The sequence below is a fragment of the Microtus ochrogaster genome, unplaced genomic scaffold (assembly GCF_000317375.1).
Source record: "Microtus ochrogaster isolate Prairie Vole_2 unplaced genomic scaffold, MicOch1.0 UNK3, whole genome shotgun sequence".
NCBI lineage: Eukaryota > Metazoa > Chordata > Mammalia > Rodentia > Cricetidae > Microtus > Microtus ochrogaster.
In genome coordinates this window covers 19057459-19078257 of record NW_004949101.1, presented here as the reverse complement: position 1 = coordinate 19078257, position 20799 = coordinate 19057459, and the positions used below count along the sequence as shown (strand labels likewise).

The following is a 20799-nucleotide window of genomic DNA, read 5'->3' as shown; positions in this document are numbered from 1 at the left end:
TATTGCTATTTTCCTGAGGTAGGGTCCTGTGGGCCAAGCCCAGCCCTGAACTCACACCACAGCCAAGGATGACCTTGAACTGCTCCCCCCCCCCCAGGAAATTTCACGCCACCAGTGCTTAGGTTGTGGGTGTGGGCCACGAGGCCCAGTCTGGAGACTGTTTTTACTGTACACCACATACTAAATTCCACTAACTTGAGTGCTGGGTACTTCTGTATTCTTGAGATACTAAGTTTTAATCTGAATACAGTTAACTTTCAAGAAAACATACATGCAGTTATGATCACAGGTCACAACTTGTGTTGATCCTTTGATAGCTGTTAGGTGTGACTGTTACGGTTTTGGTCCCTTTAAGAGGCAAGCCACACCCATTCCCCTCCCTATCCACTGAGGCAGGCTGATCTTCAGCTTCCGGCCTGAGCTCATTCTCTCTTTTCCATCTTCCTCTTGGAGAGGCAGCTTGCTTCTGCCTCCCCACTTCTCTGCTTCCCCTTCTGTCTCTTTCTCTTCTCTCCCCCCTCTCTCTCTCTCTCTCTCTCTGTCCCCCCTTTCACCTTTCCTCCTCCATAACCCCCTGAATAAACATTCAACCTCACCCTGCACGTCGTGTCTATCCATGTTCCTGTCTTTTGCCTGCCCGCCATGTGTCTCCCTGCCTGGAACCAGCCATTGCTCGGGGACCAGCAGCCGTCTCTGCCTGGGGCCCACTGCCTGCTGCCACATGGCCCCCCACCCCTGCTCTGGGACCAGCAGCTGTCTCTGCCTGGGACTGGCTGCTCCCAGGGCCCGCTGTCTGCCACCACATGGCCCGTCACCGCCACCGCTCGGGCCGCTGCTCAGGGACCGGCAGCCATTTCTGCCTGGGACTGGCTGCTCCCAGGGCCCGCTGCCTGCCACCACATGGCCCGCTGCCACCATTTGGGACCTACAGCATTTCTGCTGCCTACTGCCACCGGGGATCCTGCAGCATTTTTAAAAGAGAACAACAGTGACTACATCTCTATTTAATTCAGAGGCAATTTATTTTCTATGACTGAAGCTATATCCTCCCAAATTCTATTAAGAATTAGCTGTGGGACCGGCACCACCAGACTGGTAAATTGTCTTGTCCATTGGCAAGCTCTTCCCTCCAGGAAATTCCTTTACCTGCAACTTCTTGGCCAGTGACTGACTCTTCTGAAACCCCAATCTCTGGCATTTTCCGCAAGGCTCTCTCCTCTCTGAAGCCCCGCCCTCTGCCCCTCCCCAGCCCTCTCCTCTCTGATGCCCATCTTGCAAACTCTAACTCCCTAGGCTTCTCTGTATCTTCACCTCCTTCACATAACTCAAGGTCCTTAAGGTTCCCTTTCCCCAACACAGCTGAGAACCTCTCAAACAATCTAGTCATCAAGGATAACACCAAGCCATTACTTTATGTATTTGTCTTTCTGTGTTTGTTTCCATAGAAGAGGCCACAAAATACAAGCAACTCCTCATGGCCATAATTAGAAGTCTGTTTATAGTGTCTGAGGCTTCCTAAATTCCATAAATGAGTACTGGCATTAAGCTAAAAGTGATTAAACACTATCCAAACAACCTTCCCCTTCTCAAAAATATTTTTTCATTCTCAAAATATCAATTTAAGCATGACATGAATAGATCAGACAAACTCAGAGCCTGTTTCCATATTCCAACTCATTTCACTCAAATTTTTATACTTCTTAATGTAAATTGTAAAGATCTAGAAAATTAAGTACCTGTAGCTTTAAAGTTTTAGGGTAATAGAAATTGTGATTACATACAACTTTTAAAAACTAGGAAACCTTAAAAAGTTCTAAGAAAAATGAAGTAACTTCTGTAAATATAGCTCAGGTTGAGTGTTTGACAGCCATGCCCAAGACCCTGAGTTCAATCCATATAACTTAAATACATATACAGATTTCATTCATTATAACAGAATAATATACACATTTAGTTTATAGTCCTACTCTGAAAAACACTTTTTTTTTAGAAATAAAAGTATATGATTTGTTGTTCTATTTTCAGAAAGCATTCTCAACAAACACAAAGCAAGACTACAGATGAGTGCTGCATTGGAGAAGGTAACTCACAGGAGTGTCTTCCTAAATAGAAACTGGTGGGAACATGTACTGAAAAGAGGGTCAAGGTGGAATTACCTTCCAGTCCCAGAGGTGGCAAGTGTCGTGGTGCTGGCATAGAGTGGTAGACCAGGAAGCAGGCCAGCATGTTTAGCTGAGATTTGTCAACAGGCTGCCCACTGAGGTAGGCATGCACAGCCACATCACCTCCCGCTGTGAGAGGACACAAGAGGAGTTAAATGGACCAAGAACCAAGAACAGAGATGAGAAAAATGGGAAGGATTATTTTTATTACTCTTTCAAAAGTGCAGACTTAGCCCCTGGCACAAACCAGGCAGTGCTGCACAGTACAGAGGCGAGAGTGGCCGAGTTTAGAGTGCTGAGGAGGTGAGACAATACACAAACACACGAGATTACATGGTAACAAACACCCACGGTCACTTCTTTTCCTGCAGTATAATATTCAAGGAGAATGACCTAAGGCCAGGAGAGACCATATTTACTCTTGGTTGGAAATGATCAAATTCCAATGCCTATCAGAGAGCTTTTGGAACACAGTCTGACACAGTCTGGAGTTTCTGGTGTGGTAGGTCTGGAGCACAGGTACAAAAACATGTCTGTAACCAAGATGCAGCCATTCAGTGAGACATTCTCTGCAACAAGGAGGGGTGGATTGAGGAATGGGATGAGATGGTCAATGCCACATTAGCTTCTGGGACAGGAATGACCCTATCTTCCTGCCAAGGCTCCTAAAAGCAACTCCTTTCTCTCTCTGAGCATCATGAAAAACTGGAAAGTTGTAATTGCTGGCTGTACAATATGAGGAGATAAAGTGACCACAGAGTAGTGGGTAGCAAATGGAACTTTAGGGGTAAAAGTTGAAGCCCCAGCAATTAAGGAACCTCTTAAACCTGTCTTATCTGTGTGTTTCTAGTAATACTGGCTTACTGCTAGCTTCATTATTTAAACCAAATTCAGTTCAGTCTTCTGCTACAGGCATAAGACAGACATTTGAAGCAAAAAGAAAATTTGAGAAAACAAATAAGAGACCTAAAGATGCTTTGAAAACTGAATTCACCAAGTACCCTAAAGAACAACAAGACCAACCAGGTACTATGCTAAGAATGGACTGTCATTTTACACTCCTCCGAGAATTTGGTAAGCCTTAATGGCATACTTCCCAATAACAAAGGCTCTCTACATGTGTTGAAATACCAAATTTAATGGAAAGAAAACACTGACATCTATTCTATACCATTTTCACACACACAAAAAAAATGGTGAGTCTAATGCCTATCAGAAACATTTCAAAGCTATACAGAAGCATCTGGTAAATGGAAGGACAGTGCTCACACAGCTGCTTTCTTCATTCACTCCCCACAAGCTGCTTTACAGTCTGTTTGTCAGAAGCTATTTCCCAGGAAAGCACAGTTACTAGTAGGACTAGGGTTTGTATGTACGCAAAGCAGGTCACTGTCAGCTATTTGCTAGGAAGAGCTGAATGAAAAGAAAGGGATATGAAAATGCAGGAACTGGCTGCAGTCAGTCAGCTTTATGTACAAGTAATAGATCATCTGCATTCCTACAGTCACATCACTTCTCAGTTATGAGTAACTTTACAGTTTCCTTCCTTCTGAAGTTAGCACTTCTCCTGGCTGAGCCACGGCCACAAGATCTCATTGACTCATTCCATAAGCCCATTCCTAAAGCAGGTAAATGTATTTTTAAAAGACTTAAACAGGATTTAACTCATCAAACCATAGATTATGCTCAGGTTTACCTAGTTTGCCAATGGGAACTGTCAGAATAGAGAAGCTTCAGTCGAGTGTACCCTAAAAGCACAAGGGCACTGTGTCACCATACCTTGCAGCCACTCATCCAGGGTGGCATCAATAGTGCACTTCACCACAGGCAGGAACTCAGAGTTCATAAAGAGACCTCGCTTAGGGTCCTGCTGCCTCTCCTGGTGGCTTCGGGAACTGAAAAACTCTAAAATCAACTTTATCTGCCAAAGATCAGATGTATCTGACATGTCTCTCTTTTTAAGACTTCTTATAGCCTGTGTGAGGAAACAGAAAGAACAGTTTGTTTAATGAAATGGTAGGATGTTGTAATCATGTTATTTTCAGTGTTGCATTCTAGGGTTTGCTTAAAATAATGCTGACAAGATCAGCAAAAGGCTATGGTGAACCATGGGGTGTTAAAATGCAGTTGACCAAAATAAGGAGCCTTCCCTGGTGTGGCTCCACTTTCTTCAACAGGAAGGCAACTTCCAAGTAAAAGGAACAAAGGTCAAGGTCATTCAGCAGTTCTGAATAAGGAAGATCCACTGGTGTATAAATCTCTAGGGAAGAGGTCAAGTACAATGTCAACAGGATCAGACAGGAATCTCAGTGAGGCAGAGGGCTAACTATTGATCTTAAGAATTACCTATAAAGGTACCAGGGCTACCACCAGAGGAGACTTTCATCCATGGGGACTGCTCGAGGTGGTGGAGGGGAGAGTTCCCTTTAAAAAGGAAGGGAATCAGCAACCAAGAACATAGCTTAGCTACTACGCCAAGAGAGGCAGCAAGCAAAGCGCCAGCACAGCAGCAGTCACTCTCTGCAACTGACAAGAGATGGGCCCACACCGTAGCAGCCTTCTGGGCCTGTGCAACACTACTCCACATATGACAACTTTCATGCCTGGGGAATTATCTCCTGCCTAAATGCTTTTCTACTCAGCTACCCAGCAGATCATTTTGACTATCAAAGACTATTTCTTTGGCATGAGACAGAGTCCCAACTGCTAATCTATAAACTCTTCATATTTACTGAGGGTTTTAAAAACTATAGGTTCTGGATGTTGCACCACCCTCTCCCACCCTAATTCAACTAAGTAGGTATAGAACAGGATTTGAAGATCTGTATTTTGAGATTCCCCAGATACATTTTAGTCAGGTTAGAAAACTATTGGCTTGGCTTAATTGCAAATCTGAGTCTGAAAAACTATGAGATGTGAGAATGCTGTATCAACAACAACTCTGATGGGAGGCCGATGCTTCAGGAAAGCTCCCAGGCATTATGTTCTACATGCCCCTATTAGGCACTTACAAACCATCTCCCTAAATCACCAATTCCTGGTTCTCAAACTTCCTGCAGCCTTGGCCAAGGAGGTGGGATTTCATATTCAAGCAATCACTGGGGCACATATGGCTCACCTACTGCTCATTTGTAGCCTTCCTATGAAGAAGTTTTCCAAAAAGGAGGCAACAGATGGCACAGCAACACTAGAGCAAAAGAGGAAATGGTCTCTTCCTCCCCACATCAGAAGGTGACAGAAAGGGACATGGAACTCCTGAGAGAAAGGCAGCCTTCCAGAGAGCACTCCTGCTAGCACCAGCCCAGCCTCTATGCAATAGCATAGAGCTGTCAACTGGAAATGGTTCCCTGCTTAGATGGCTAAAACCAAGCAAGAAACTAAAAACTGAATACATAGGAACTTCCCACAGTTAAGTAGGTCATTTGAAATACAGGATCAATCACATCAGAACACAAACAACTTTGGAACCATACCTGATCCATTGCTATGTAGGCAGGCAACATCTCTGGGGTTTCCTGAGTAACACACTCGTAGAGTACTGAAGAAAAGAGGTCCAGAATCTCCTGTTTCTATGGGGAAAAAGCACTTTTTAGCACATCAAAGCATGTTCCAAAATCAACTCAAGAAACAACTGTGGAGCAGTTATAATGCCTATTCTGCAGCTCTGTGGTAAACAGTGAAAACCAGTTACTCTCTATAAAAAGTCATAGTCCACAGCAGTCAAAACCCAGAAAAGGAAGGCGAGAAAACAGCACGTGATCTGATCATGATCAATCTAGGGTTTAAAAAAATGCTGTGAAAACACAGCAGAGAAAGTCTTCAGTCAGCTGGGAGTAGTGGGATACACATATGAGTGTGGACCAACAAAGAGGCAAGAATAAACAGCATACAAGTAAGTGTAACAAGGTCTCAGAGTCAAACCCAGTAGTGGGGGCTGGAGAGAGGAAGGAGAGGTAGTGGCAAAGGAAGGCACAGACTTTATCAGAGTTGTCTCCCTGGCCTCAAATGCACACCCTAGTCCTTACTAGCTGTGTGAACCTGGTGTGTGATGGCTCAGGTAAGCAGTCTCCTCATCTACAAATCCAAAGGATGGATTACTTGTGCACTTGGGGGAGGAGGGGAGATGGGAAAGGGGAGAGCACATGGGAGGAGAGGAGAGAGGGGAAACTGGATGGTATGTAAAATAAATGAAAATAAGTTATTTAAATAAATATAGAAAAAAAGAGCTGTGAGTTGAGGGGAAAGCACTGTGTAGTGAGGATGCAGCTCCTTTGCTCAGCACTCAGTGATGTTGTAAGGCAGCATCTAAACATCCTTCTGGAAGAAGCCACATCTTAGGGAGGCTGGACATTCTTCCCGAGACCACAAACAATTTCAGACAACAGGCTTCAACCAGAATCACCCCACTGTTCCCTACACACTCTTCCATATCTAAACAATTTGTTGAACAAAGGTCACTAGACACCTTTGAAATTTTGAAGAGAATAGCTGTGTGAAAAACAGAAAGAAGGGTTAATATACAAAGGAGACAAAACCACTAAAAATTTACAAAACCAAGAATGGTGCTAAAACACTAAGAACAAATTCTTTCAAGAATGGACACAAGAAACATCACCCATCAAGGCTAATACCTTATTAATTGTAACCTTTTTCTCCTATTTGGGAAGAAAGGTACTAAATTTAATTGTAACATGTAACAACGTGAAGGATATCATCAATCTCAAAGGCAGATATGAATATCACAGGTGTCTTTGGTTGTCTATTGATGAACTAAAAAAAGTCTTGCCCTGAGGCCCAGCAAACCACATAATACTTACTTGACCCATGCTCACAGTTGGTTTGCAGAAATATTCAGCAAATGACAGAAGCGCCGGATCAGAAGTGAATGATGAAACTGTTTCTGGCTAAAAAAGAAAAACAAACATTTAAGGGAGATAACCAACTGCTACTCCCCTTTCTGCTCACTCTTTTCATACAATGCTCCACAGGACAAAAGGCTTCCTGTTAGGAAGCTGCTTCAAGAAGCTTTTGCATAAGCTAATATGAAGTGCTGATCTACCAAAACACCAATAATAAACATGTCTTCTTTCTTATAAACTGCCCACAAAAGGCTTTCCTCCCTCCCTCCATGTCTAACTAAAGTCTGCTTAAAAGTACAGCACTTAAAGGCTCACAGAGACCGAACAACAACCAGCTCTGCATATACGGGACAGCTGAGTAGTTTGGCTCTTGTAGGACTCCAAACAGCAGGAGCACAGGCTGTCTCTGACTCTCTTGCTGGCTTTTGGGAACCCATTTCTCATAATGGGTAGCCTTGTTCAGACTTAATATGAGGAGAGGTGTTTAGTCTTATTGCAACTGATATGCCATGTTTGTTGACATCCATAAGAGGCCTGCCCTTTCCTGAACAGGGAGAGAAAGGGTAGAGGGAAGGGACTGGGAGGAGAGGAGGGAGGGGAAACTGTAGCTGGGATGTAAAATAGATAGACAGACAGACAGACAGACAGACAGACAGACAGACAGACAGACAGAGAGACAGAGAGTCCAAGTAGTAGGGAAGAATAAGGAAAGAGGAGTCTCACTGTCTCGCTCACCAGAAGCCACCACAAAAGGACAGTTCCTATGATCCTTCACATAAGAGGCCCTTAGAAGAACTAGACTCACACAGACAAAAAGGCCAAAGGGGCTGCTGCCTGGGCTAGCAAAAAGAGCTAATGTAGATAGGGATAGCTCAGGTCTGCAAGTTGTAATTCTTCTAATGATGGCTACACATCAACATTGTATCTGCTATTGTTTACAAACAGTTCCCATTTAAAAATAGCTAAGGCACTGATTTTATATGTTGTGTACTTTACTACAATAAAATAGTAGGAAAAAACCTCAGTATAGCACTTAATATTCAGGACTGAAAATGGAGTATTTCCAATTTAGGTTCCTATTTTATTTTTAAACTCGTAGCAGGCAGGAGACTGAGCTTTCTTTTAATTTCTATATACTTTCAATATTCAAAAGCAAGTTATGATTATCTATTTTCCCCATAAATTGAAATAGCTTTTCATATAAGTGTCAAGTTTTAAAAAAAAAATAGTGCTCATTTAAGCTAAAAAAGAAAACAAAACCAAACAACAACAAAAAAAAACCCAAAACAAAAAAAAAAACACAGACCAACTCTTCAAAATATTTCAGAGACAATATTTGATTGCTGCCAACAACAACACACTGACATCAAAACTGGGTGAGTTTATAGCTTTACAAATGGTAACTATGAGAAAGGCTAAATGTCAACTGACTGCTCTCAAATCAGGTATAAGCTGAACTACAGTAATCCGCTACCTCCTAACTCAGGGACAAGGAGAGCTGTTCTGTGCCTAGTCCTGAGCTGCTGAACTTGACGCATCCTTGTTATATGAGCCCCAAGTACATCTGCCCATGAAATGCTTAAAAACTAAGATTAAACTAATTCCCAAGTTTAATGCTAGATTACAGAACACATTTCTAATGATGGAAAAGAATTCTAGAACATAAAATATATACTGACCCCTCTACAGTATTGAATTTTAACTCATACTTTTAACTATTTCTTCATTTTAAATACTACTTACTGTACTGGTAATGAATACTATAAAATAAATTAAAAATCAAGATTCATGCTGTATCGTTTCATTTTCATTAAGATTAAAGAAACAAATGACAGCTGAAAACTGGATTCCCTACCCAGTGGAATAGAGCCAAGCATGGTGGTGTGTGCCTAAATCCCAGCACTCAGGAGACTGGGGCAAGGGAATCACGACGTGAGGTCAAGGCTGGGGTTATAGTTCATGGCAAAACATTTAATCTAGCATGTATAAAGCCATGATTCAGCCTCTAGAGACAAAGAGTAAAGGGGAGCCAGGGAGAAGTGGTGCCAACCTGGTCAACATACTAAAACACTGCCAAAAGAAAGGTAGAAGGGGGTGTGGGCGGGGAGGGGGGATAAGAAGTGTTATCTAGCAAATTTCTTTCTCTACTTGAGGGACTAGCAAGTAAAATAATTAAACCAAACATTGCTTATAGTGTGGAAGTTTATTATATGTGGCACTAAATACAAGTCTTACATAGAATATTAGCAGGATGTCCCTATTTCATTATAGGTGTCACATAAGAAAGCAGTGGAAATCATGGTCGATTAGGTTTTACAATCTACAGCAATAAAAGACACTAAATGAAACACAACACTACCTTGAAAGTCCGGGCATCCTACAGCAATAAAAGACACTAAATGAAACACAACACTACCTTGAAAGTCCGGGCATCCGAGTTCCTGTTAGAAACAGTCTGTGCTAACAAACTCTGCCACCCCATTGGATCTTCTTTGTAGGACAGCTGGCCTGCCCTGAGCTTTACATACAAAACTCCATCCTTAGAAAGAATGGACCTGGGGCAGAGAGAGAAAAAGATGACTTTACAGGCGGTATTAATGGTAGTTCTCCGCTGAAGCTAGCTTTTTCCAGTCCACTTTCAAAGTCCACATCTTCTCCATTCTCTGGCAGGATTATTCACTATGTACAAAATGAATGAGTGCATGTAAGTGAGGCTGCAGCTCCACTGCTCTGTGGGACTGGGATTCACGGGATTTTACCTGCTCAAGACTGAGCTTCTCGGGATCTTAGCTAAAATTGCGGTTCCTGTGTCCCTTGCAATATGTCTGAGACACAGCGAATACTAAAGATGTAGTAACTTCAGTAGAAAGAAAATACTAAGTAATCTAAGACCAAGCAAACAGAAGTTAGCTACTGCAGAATAAGACGACACAATTGGGACTAAACTATGAAACTTTTATGTGCTTTTCAAAACTCTTACGAATTTAAACAAATTACACATTTCCCAAGGTATAAAATTATTAAAATGCTAAAATAATTACTTGCATATAATTTATTTTCCTTTTGTTAGTTGTAACAATAGCTAAAGGGAGCAAGAGAAGACATCTGAAGAGCATCCGTAGTTATAAAAAATCCCCTTTAAACCAAATCGTACTGTACCCACAGAAACCCTGTGACTGTCTAAAGTAAAATAACATGTTCTAGTTTTTCAATGAACATATGTGAACATTATAGTTTGACTTTCGAATTAACAATTTTACATTCTAAAACAAATCTTGCTTCAAAGATACAGAACACACTGTTCAATATACCCTATAAGCTGTCTTGGATGAGTTCAAAGAATGACCAACAATTCTCAGACCCTAATCTAGAATTTCATCTCCCTGAAGACTTCTATGCACTGCCAGAAAGGCAAAAGTGAGAAATCAGTATACTTACTTCAAGTGCTGTTCTCCCTTGCTTAAATCTATGAGCAGTTCCCAGTATCTTGGCCCTTTAACTTTCATCTGCAAGAACAAATGTAACATAGTCATACAAAGCTGGCAAACCGAACATGTTTCTTAAAGGAAATAGTGACTTGGCTGCAATGAGCCACCTTTAGGTTAACAAGATCCAATTGCTTACAAAAAGGATGTGAACCATGTTCTGAAGAGACACAGACTATTAGTAAAGACCACTAAGATAAGACCTCCTCTATCCTTCATAAAAATTCCTCCTGCTGTTGCTGCTTTCTTGAATAGAGAGAAGGGGAACATCTTCACTGCTATGCAATTGTTTCAATTTACCCCTAGACAGACCACCTAAGTCACGTCAACTCACCTGCTTTAACAGATGAAGTTCTGGAAGAAGGGTTGGAGCCATCAGTTCTTCTTTGGTCTGGTCATACCACTGAGTGCCCTTTACAAAGATAAAACACAACCAGCATTGGCCAAATGGTCATTCTGTGCCTTCCCCTTGCTCATGGTCTGCACTTTACTAGGAAACAACACAACCTCTCTGTAGTAGTTTGAAAGAAAATAGCCCCCAAAGGAAATGGCACTATTAGGAGGTGCGCCTTGGAGAAAGTATGCCATCGTGAGGGTGGGCTTTGAAAGACTCCTTTGCTCAAGCTATATTCAGTGTGACAAACAGTTCACTTCCTGTTGCCTGCAGATCAAGAACTCTCAGCAGCACCATATCTGCTGTCATGTCCTGCCATGATAACAGACTAATCCTCTGGAACTGCAAGCCACCCTAATTAAAAGTTTCCCTTTATAAGAATTGCAGTGGTCATTGTGTCTTCACAGCAAAAGAAACCCAACACCCTCTGATAGTCTTTTTGCTTGGCAGTGCTACACTAAGTCCATGATGGCCTGGTGCATACCAAGCAAGCATTCTAGGGCTGATCTATAGCTACAGCCTTAATACTCAAATCTTAAAAGACTCAAGCCTAAATTCTATTATGAAGCATTCATCACCATCAACACTTTCACTGGGCAGCAAACCTGAAGGGCTGGGCTTCTAAGCCATGGGTTTAAACACATGTTGAGAACAAGCGCCGTTTCTCAGCCTAGTTTCCACTGTGACAATTGCTCCAAACTCTTCAACAGGATAAGAACACTCCAGCATGCCACATACCCCTCCAATTATCACACTGTTATCACTGCATCCATGCCTGGCTATTCATTTCCTTCAGGAATATGACATCATCACCTCACTTTCACATTTCAAAGTGTAGCACATTTTGACAAAAAGAAGTATTTAATAATTTGGTACCGACTACATGGTTTGTAATCTGTGTGTGCATGCCAATGAAAGATCACTGAAACACACAATTTAGGGATTTCAAATGTTCGGCAAAATCAAACTAAGAATCATTCTTACCCAAATGACTCTGCAGAACAATTTAATTAGCCACATAAAGTTAAGAGTAACATTTCCCAGTGATCAGCTGTAAGGACAAAAGAACAGCTAATGATGCCAAAAACTACACCAAACATGAGTGAGACTGCATGGCCTGGCAGGGAACAGCAACTTGGGAAGCTTTGTTTTTTGTGACTGTTCAACTACTATCATCACCTTTTGCTAAAATGTTTTAAAATAACCTGGCCTACAGAGATGACAGGGACAGTTACCTTGTAAGTAACTTCTATAAGGGCATAGCAGGGTGTGTTTGTATCCACATCCACAGGTACCAGAAGCCTTGGTTCTGCACCTAACACATAGAGGTGCCGGAGGGCCTGGAGATGATACCTGAACACAGAAAACATAGAGAAGTAACAATCACTGTTGCTGACAGACTAAAAGATGCTGGGGTGACAAATACCTTCCTATCAAGAACCTGAAATGAAGATGGAAAACTGAATTAAAAGTACAGAGAAATTCTAGTTTAATTTTTTTTATTACACTTGTGTGTATGCCCATCTGATACCTGTACGCAGAGCTCAGAGGACAACTAAAAGAGTTAGTCTCTCCTTTCACCATGTGGGTACAGGGAATTAAACTCAGGTCATCAGGCTTGGTGGCAAGCACCTTTATCTACTGAGCCATCTTGCAGGCCCCAAAGCACATAAAGAAAGTCTAAGAAACTACTTGAACTACTAAAAATTCTTAGTCTGAGTTCACAGGTGAAAAAAAGTTTAACAAGGAATGTCTTAACAAGAAAATATTTATTAATAGAGCCTGAACAACTGACTTAAAACAACAGTTCCATTCAACCATTCCTGGCTTCTCTACACAATCATCCTCGTCACCTATCTCAGGGACATGCTGTAGTTTTTTTCTTCAGGGTTGGTAGGGAAGGAAGGACACCAGTCAATTCTCAGAGGGCAAAGCTCTCTTGTATATATTCTTGCATACAAACAATCACACAACTCACTAACATACACAGTAAAACACTGAGGGGTGAGAGTGGCAATATGTGCATATACCTGTTTTTGAATTTTCACATTAAAAATTTTAACTTTAGGGCTGGAGAGATGGCTCAGCGGTTAAGAGCACTGACTGTTCTTCCAGAGGACCTGAGTTTAATTCCCAGCAACCATATGGTGGCTCACAACCGTCTGTAATGAGATCTGGCGCCCTCTGGCCTGCAGGCATACAAGGAGGCAGACTGTTGTATACATAATAAATAAATAAATAAAATCTTTTTAAAAAATTTAAGTTTACAAATTACATTTTAGAATCAAAACACAAATGCTTAATTTTTGGATACCATTATTAAAGACTAGTGAAATGAGATTACAATTTTTAAAAAAAGATAAAATGAGGTTGAAGAGATGACTCAGTGGGGTGGTAAAGTGAACATGGCTTAAATATGAAGGCTTGTGTTAGTTCCCCAAAACTAACATCCTGGTGCAGAGGCATACACCTGTGACTCCTCAGTGCCAGGAAAGTGAAGACAAGTAGATTCTGGGATTCTGGGACTTGGTGACCAGCCAGTCAAGCTCTATAGTCAGTAGGAACCCTATCTCAAAAAGTAAAATGGAGAGTGACAGATAAAGATAATACCCAAGGTCAATCTTTGGCCTCCATATACACAGGATATAGGACACACACAAAACTAGTAACTTAAAAACAGAAACAAAATGTCGGGCCGTGGTGGCGCACGCCTTTAATCCCACCACTGGGAGGCAGAGACAAGTTGATCTCTTTGAGTTAGAGGCCAGCCTGGTCTACAAGAGCTACTTCCAGGACAACCAGGGCTATTACACAAAAAGCTATTTTCTTTCCCAATGCACAAAAGAGGTCCCTTTACCTGAACACTTTCCTGGAGAAGAACGCGCTAGTCATTCTTGTGCTTTACATGCTCTCTAAAGCTCTGCACTGCTTGCTTCATAAGACTCCTGGGGCTACTGCTTCCTGTCACTACTAAATTGTTTTATCTTTTTATAGGTCTCGATTTTTGTCTTTTTGATGCCATTTACACAAAACTCCTCAGCTATCATATTAAAGAAGGAATTCACATTGCCACTAAATCAAATTAATTTTTTTTCTTGGAATTAAATAATCTTAACAGAAAACATAGTATATATAAATATATGATGTGGGATTCCCCTCTGTATGTTGTGAATACCATTGGTTAATAAAGAAACTGCTTTGAGCCTATAGCAGAGCAGAGCAGAACAGAGGTGGGTGGGGAAAACTAAACTGAATGCTGGGAGAAGAAAGGTGGAGAGGGAGAAGCCATGTAGCCCCAACAGAGACAGATGCCAGAACTTTACCCTACGGTAAGCCACAGCCATGTGGCAATATGCAGATTACTAGAAATGGGTTAAATTAAGATATAAGTGTTAGCCAATAAGAAGCTAGAGCTAATGGGCCAAGCAATGTTTTAAATAATATAGTTTCTGTGTGGTTATTTCAGGGCTGAGCAGCTGGGAACCAACAAGCAGCCTCCTTACAACAATATATATATAGTAGCCAACTTCCCTTGGCTACTAAAGTTTGTATGGTAAATTTGTACCTAAAGATAACTCAATCTGGCCTACATTTGGGTTCACAAGTTTCAAAGATGTAAGAATAATCAAGCATCAGATGTCCAGAATTTTCTTCTAGTCTAATACTTTGAAAGAGATGTTTAATAGATTTAGACAGGAAGGTAAGTTCAAAAACAAAGCAACTGCCCATGAAAGCAAAACAGACTAACTACCCTCAAATAACTCAGGAAACAGTGTTAAGCAATGCACAGGACTCACCGGTTGTCAGTGCTGTGGGCTGGGAAATGTGGGTAAAGGGCACAGAGAAGAGCAGCAATGGACGAGTTAGATGTGCTCAAAGAGTACCTGCAGAGCAAATTCAGTGGGGACAGACATTATTAATTTCCATGCTTATATCTTCCAGGCATTCTTGAGCCAGCACAGTGGGGTTCTGTAACAAAGTATACTTGATAAACAAAGTGTATCCTTGGTGTGGATACATCTCTTTACAGTCAATCCCTGCATCATTTCCAGAATGACTACTATTCAAAAAAAAAAAAAAAAAAAAGTAACATTTTACAAATGTCACAATGCAACCCAGGGATTAAGAAGCAAGGTTTATCCTAAAACAACAAAGTAAGGATAATGAAGTACTTTATCATTTTGATAAATCAAAATTCAAAGATGAATATTCAGATATTAACACTAGAAACTTGGAGATTAAACATAACAGTATAGGCTGTTATAAGTATAAATCTTACAGAAAACATAACAATTTAAAAATAAAACAATCACTAAAAGGCAATGCCAGGGGGTGGAGAGATTTCTCAGCAGTTAAGAGTGTGAGCTGCTCTTCCAAAGGATCCAAGCTTGGCCCTCAGCACCCATGTTGGGCAAATCACAACTGCCTGTAACTCAAGCTCCAGGGGAACTGACACAAGAACCTTAACTCAAATGTATAAACCCTTCCATAGACACACATAAACCATAATTAAAAATAAAATATATATAAAAAAATAAAGACAGAAACAGAGATGAAGAAAAATGATCCAATCTGAAAGAAAAGCAAGTAGCCATACTAAGATAGGACTTATTTAGAAGGAAGAAATTTCAAAAATCATAAAATAAAAAGAATTTTGATAGTTAACATCCCTTTACCCATTCTTGTTGGCTCTTTAACTTTTATTGCTGTTGCAACAATTTAGAGGTTGGGTCCTGTACAAGATAGGCAAGTACTTTATGACCGAGCTATAGCTCCAGTTTTAAACATTCATAATCCTAAATTACTAGAAAGAAGCAACTGTCACAAAACATAAAAGGAAAATGCACATCTTCCTCATTATCTCTAACTTCCAAATTTTAATTTTTTAATACTTCTAAGAGAGGTGAAAATAAGCCTATATAACTCAGAAATTAGAGCAGTTGGCCAAGGTCACAGACATCAGATAAGTAAGTAAAGCTATAGATAAAAGAGAAGATGGCAAGAGACGTCAACCCTCTGCAACTGATGCAGAGTCAATGCAGTTCTAATTAATGTTTTATCAGGTTACTTACTATGAAAAATGACAAATTCCAACATTTATATGAAAAAGGCCAACAAGAGAAAAATGTACTTTTAAAAGAAACAAAAATCACTTTTATAGATCTCTCTCATCAACTTTTTTTATTAAGGAAAAACAAAACAAAACAAATTCATTACCTTCCTCCTCCCAAAAAGAGAAGACCCAGGGCCATGTGATGGGCCAAGTGGAAACCATAGTTCATCTCTCCACCCGTCTTCATATGCAGATAGCGACAGAGCTGCAACACCTTCAGGTTCCCAGAGCCAGCCATCACCATGGCAAGGGACAGCAGGACAACACTCAGACAGGTTTCGAGGTTGTAGGGCCCTGTCTGGTGACACAGAAACATGACTCTGCATTAACTGTAATTGCATTTCTTAATTACCAAAGTATCTGACATTGGATGATTACAAATGTTTGTAACTTTAAAACTAAATTTATAAAAATGAATATTCTGATTATGAAATATAAATTCAATGTAAAGAGTTTAAAAATATAGCATCATAAATTAACAATGCACCACCCACTGAGAACTGACATTATCCCTAAAGACAACATTCTCTCAGAAAATCTTCCCTAAATAAATAAATTTAAAAAAAAATGGGCTGGAGAGATGGCTCAGTGGTTAAGAGCACTAGCTGCCCTTCCAGAGGTTCTGAGTTCAATTCCCAGGAACCACATGGTGGCTCACAACCATCTGTAATGAGATCTGGCGCCCTCTTTTGGCCTGCAGGCAAACATGCTGTATACACAATAAATCTTTAAAAACAAGTCTTCCCCATACATACATACATTTACAGATGAAAAGCAGATACCACCACATATGCTAACTCTTAGTGACTTACAAGCAATTTTTATACACAAAAAAACTATACAGCAATGGTTCTGCTACATCCAATATGTAAGAACATATGGAAATGCCATGACTTAAATACTTCGGGAATTTCTGATATTTCTGATTTTTTTCACATTATAAAAACAACTGCGTGGGTCTGTGTTGTTAACCAGGAAATAAAATCTTGCAGTCTCTTTGGGGGGGGGAGCAATGTCTTGAGAACAACTGTATCCTCCCTAGATTTTTTTTAATTTTTAATTTAAATAATATTTTTTCCATTTATTTTACATACCAACCAGCTTCCCCTCCACTCCCCTTTCCCATCTACCCCCTCTCCATCTGTTCTCCTCCATCACCATTTAGAAAGGGGCAGGCCTCCTGTGGGCTTGCACAGAGTTCAGTCTTGCTTCCCTAGACTTTCTGGGTTTTTTTTTCCATGAAGGAAACTTTTAGTATTCAGTAACATAAAAGAATATGAAGTATGACAATCCACAAATATTATATCTCTCTTATTTATTCTCTTGTCACAAGAAATAGAAACACATTCATCCTCCCATGCTATTCAGAGTCTCAAGGGTAACCATATTCTCACCTAATTTAGTATCTTAAAACCAAAACATAAAGATGATAGTGCTTCAAATCTCCTTTATAATTCAAATAGCAAAGGTATTTGACAACCCATGAGTTTCGGGCTTATGAAATTTTCTTTGTTTACTTTATTCCCAAATAGGGGAAAGAAGAAAAAAAGACTTACTACAGAAGCATTGGGTGCAGATAAATAATTCATAAAATCTTTTGCAAATTTATGCTGGAAGAAGAAAAGAAAAATTGAAAGTTAAAAGTGGAATCTTAAGGCTTTAATAGTAAAACAGAAGGAGAGCTCACAGCACACCAGCACGAGCCAAGATATTCCTCACCAAACAGTTAAATGCTGATAAGTTTTCTGAGCCAGCAAATCGAAAACCCAGAGACAAGCAGGCTCCTGCAATTATGTAGACGTGTGCTTGCCTGAAAACAGATTACAGAAAACATAATGTTGCTATTGTCCTTAAAAAATCCATTATCACGTATCCTCTTGGAATAAAAATAATAAATATTCATCTTCTCCAAAGCAATTTTCAGCTTTCTGAGAATGCTGAAGAAGGCCCTAACCTATCGGCAGATTTCTGTAGATTTTTGCAGAAGATCATGTGACCTTTACTGATATAGCATGCCTCTTACATGAAATTCTTTCATATACTATAAAGAATAACAACTTTAAAAGTCTCCCCCCACCATGGAAAGAATGAAAAGGAGAAAGTACAACTAAATTTTCATTTTCTTTTTTTCTTTTTTTTTTGGAAACAGGTTCTCACATGTCCCAGTGAGACCTTGAACTCACTTATATAGTTGAGGATGCCTGATCTCCTGCCTCTACCTCCTGAGTTTTACACACACACACACACACACACACACACACACACACACACACACACACACGAGCAATCTGTGAACATCATATAAATAATGATTACAAAAATGAGGGATTCAGAATTACTCAAATCAGCCAACGGTTCTCATATGAAAGGAAACTGATCTGACAGGTGTTAACATAGTTAATATTATGTATTACATTACTTACGACAAGGTTTCCAAATTCAAGTCCTCTGAACAAGGCAATTCAATTTCACTCAAAGAGATACTGTTTTCTCTTATAATCTGTCAAGACAGAAAGCAAGAATGTCTGAACACCACTGTTAAAGCTACAAATATGCCACAAACTAGCTGTCATGGTTGTATTTACAAAAAGTAAACTCAAAAGTGAGTGATTTATACATACATGGATAACCTGATTGTAACAGTAATATATTAGAACTTACCTGTACCTTCATATAAGAACAGGCTATTTCTGTTTTGACAGTAGGCATGTCTAAATTCCTTTGAATTATTTTTTTAAATTGTTTGTGTATTTATTTCTCTATTTATTGTGTGTGGGCGCACACAAACAAGTCATGGTACGTGTAAAGGTCAGAGAATTTCTTATAACCACAATTCTCTCCTAACAAGCACAGGTTACTGAGATTAAACTCAGGATACAGGCTTGGCAGCAAGAGCCCTTACCGATTCACTGAGGAATCTCACTGGGCCTCCTTTGGGTCTTTAACAGAACATGTACACTGGAGCTTGGGCCTGGCTTCAAAGCCAACTTTAAGGTCACACACCTGGCAGCTCTGTGACTAATCCATAAATGAACATAATGGAAGTTAATCCACTGACAGCTCTTAGAATTAGCAAGCTGTATACAGAAGTCTTTTGTGTTAGCTAGTTATTATTATACAGTTCCACCAGCCATGGTCACACACCACATTTGATCATCAACTAAAAAAGCATCACTAAGAAAATGAGTTGTAAACAACTGCAAAGAAAAGTCCTCTAGAATCTGGTTCCTTTCTTTCCCATCATCCTGTGGTCTCTTTAAATTACAAAATAACAAAAGACTTCCAACCCTTAGGTGGAGTGTGGTGTGTGCCTTTGAGTCCAGCACTCAGGAGGCAAAAACAGGTGGATTCCAAGTAGGAGATCAGCCAGGTCCTAACAGCCCTTGCTTCTGGGTTGCCCTTGCCCATCCTATCTGGGTGATTCTGCCCAATGCCCACATAACCTAATGCACTAAACTTCAGCAGCTATGCACTAATTATTGCAAATCTTCACAGGAGCCTGATCCACAACAGCCAGAATCTGAAGCTGCCCAGGTGCCCAACAAAAGACAACAGAAAAGCAACTGACATGTTCACATGACAGAATAAACCTAAAGAATGGACTATGAACACACTCAGTAACAGGACATACCATACTGAGTGGAAGGCTCACACAAAAGATATGTACTGTAGGTGACTTCATTAAAGTCAATTCATCAATGAGACTAGCACATGGAATATGGAAGGGTGAGTGTTCAGAGAAGCACATACAGGACACAAGCTTGCGTCCACAGGCACACCACTAGTCACGTCTCATTAAACAGTACATTTAATTGTGTGTTCCATGATTTAAAAAACTTAACATAATAGGAAAATAAATATTGATATCTAGTTAATGATACATATATTGATATGTTTGGGAGAAGTTCATTATTATTTACAACTTGCAAATATATTCAAAATTAAAAATAAAATAATGGGATGGGTAAGCAAACATGCGATTAAACGAGCTTCTACAGTAAAATGTTACCTATAGCATGCATCAGTAACATGTGTGTTCACATAAAGCCCATTCACATTTTAGTTTTGGATGTGTTCTACCACAGGTATGGCGTGGGAACAATGCAGGACACACACTGGCAGCAGCTAGTTCTAATAAGGATTCTGAAGTCTTGTTAAAAAGTAGACTGCTGCTTTTAACTAAAATACTCAGCTCATTTAGTATATCCTAAGACTACAAATTTTATAAACAGAATCTTAGATAAATGTGTAACTAGAATAAAACATTAAGAGTGATCCAGTTTAATTTTAAACAATACAACTTTAAAGCCTCTGAGGACAAAAGGCTGAGAGGTTTGTGGTCAATATAGGACTTTTTTTTTTTTACTTCTTTTCATCTGGTATATGGCATGTATACATGCAAGCTTGTAGGTGTGTGTGTGCATGTGTGCCTGCACCTGTATGTACATGGGTACAGACGCCTGAGGTTGAGGCCAGGCATCTCCCTTGACCCTTCTTCTGCCTTATCCATTGAAGAAGGATCTCTTAATCAAATCCAGAGGTCACCAGTATGTCTAGTCTCAGCTGTTCCTTCTCCCACCAGGACTTACATGGGATCTGGGAACCCTAATATCACATCCAGCACATCCATTTCAGAAAGCACCACCACACGAGCAGAGTACTCAGAGTAAGATCGGTGGGAAGACTCCAGCACCAACCATCCCACCGTGCCAGTCTATACCCTCTATCAGATAGCCTGGGGAGGTTCAGAGATAGCCTGGGGAGGATCAGAGATAGCCTGGGGAGG

At 40.3% G+C, this 20799-nt stretch overlaps 1 protein-coding gene across 2 annotated transcripts in view; it reads right to left on the bottom strand.

The window, feature by feature from the left end:
- Anapc1 (anaphase promoting complex subunit 1) overlaps positions 1 to 20799 on the bottom strand; it is an 82224-nt gene that overhangs the window by 3996 nt on the left and 57429 nt on the right. For both annotated transcript variants that reach the window (XM_005365655.2, XM_026788531.1), the window contains exons 35-47: positions 18437 to 18513; positions 17733 to 17823; positions 17570 to 17623; positions 16118 to 16311; positions 14698 to 14784; positions 12136 to 12253; positions 10841 to 10918; positions 10460 to 10527; positions 9438 to 9576; positions 6980 to 7066; positions 5636 to 5731; positions 3942 to 4137; positions 2157 to 2291 (exon numbers count right to left, since the gene is read on the bottom strand). In XM_005365655.2, the coding sequence (XP_005365712.1) occupies positions 2157 to 2291; positions 3942 to 4137; positions 5636 to 5731; positions 6980 to 7066; positions 9438 to 9576; positions 10460 to 10527; positions 10841 to 10918; positions 12136 to 12253; positions 14698 to 14784; positions 16118 to 16311; positions 17570 to 17623; positions 17733 to 17823; positions 18437 to 18513 (1420 nt within the window). The remainder of the gene's footprint in view (positions 1 to 2156; positions 2292 to 3941; positions 4138 to 5635; positions 5732 to 6979; positions 7067 to 9437; positions 9577 to 10459; positions 10528 to 10840; positions 10919 to 12135; positions 12254 to 14697; positions 14785 to 16117; positions 16312 to 17569; positions 17624 to 17732; positions 17824 to 18436; positions 18514 to 20799) is intronic.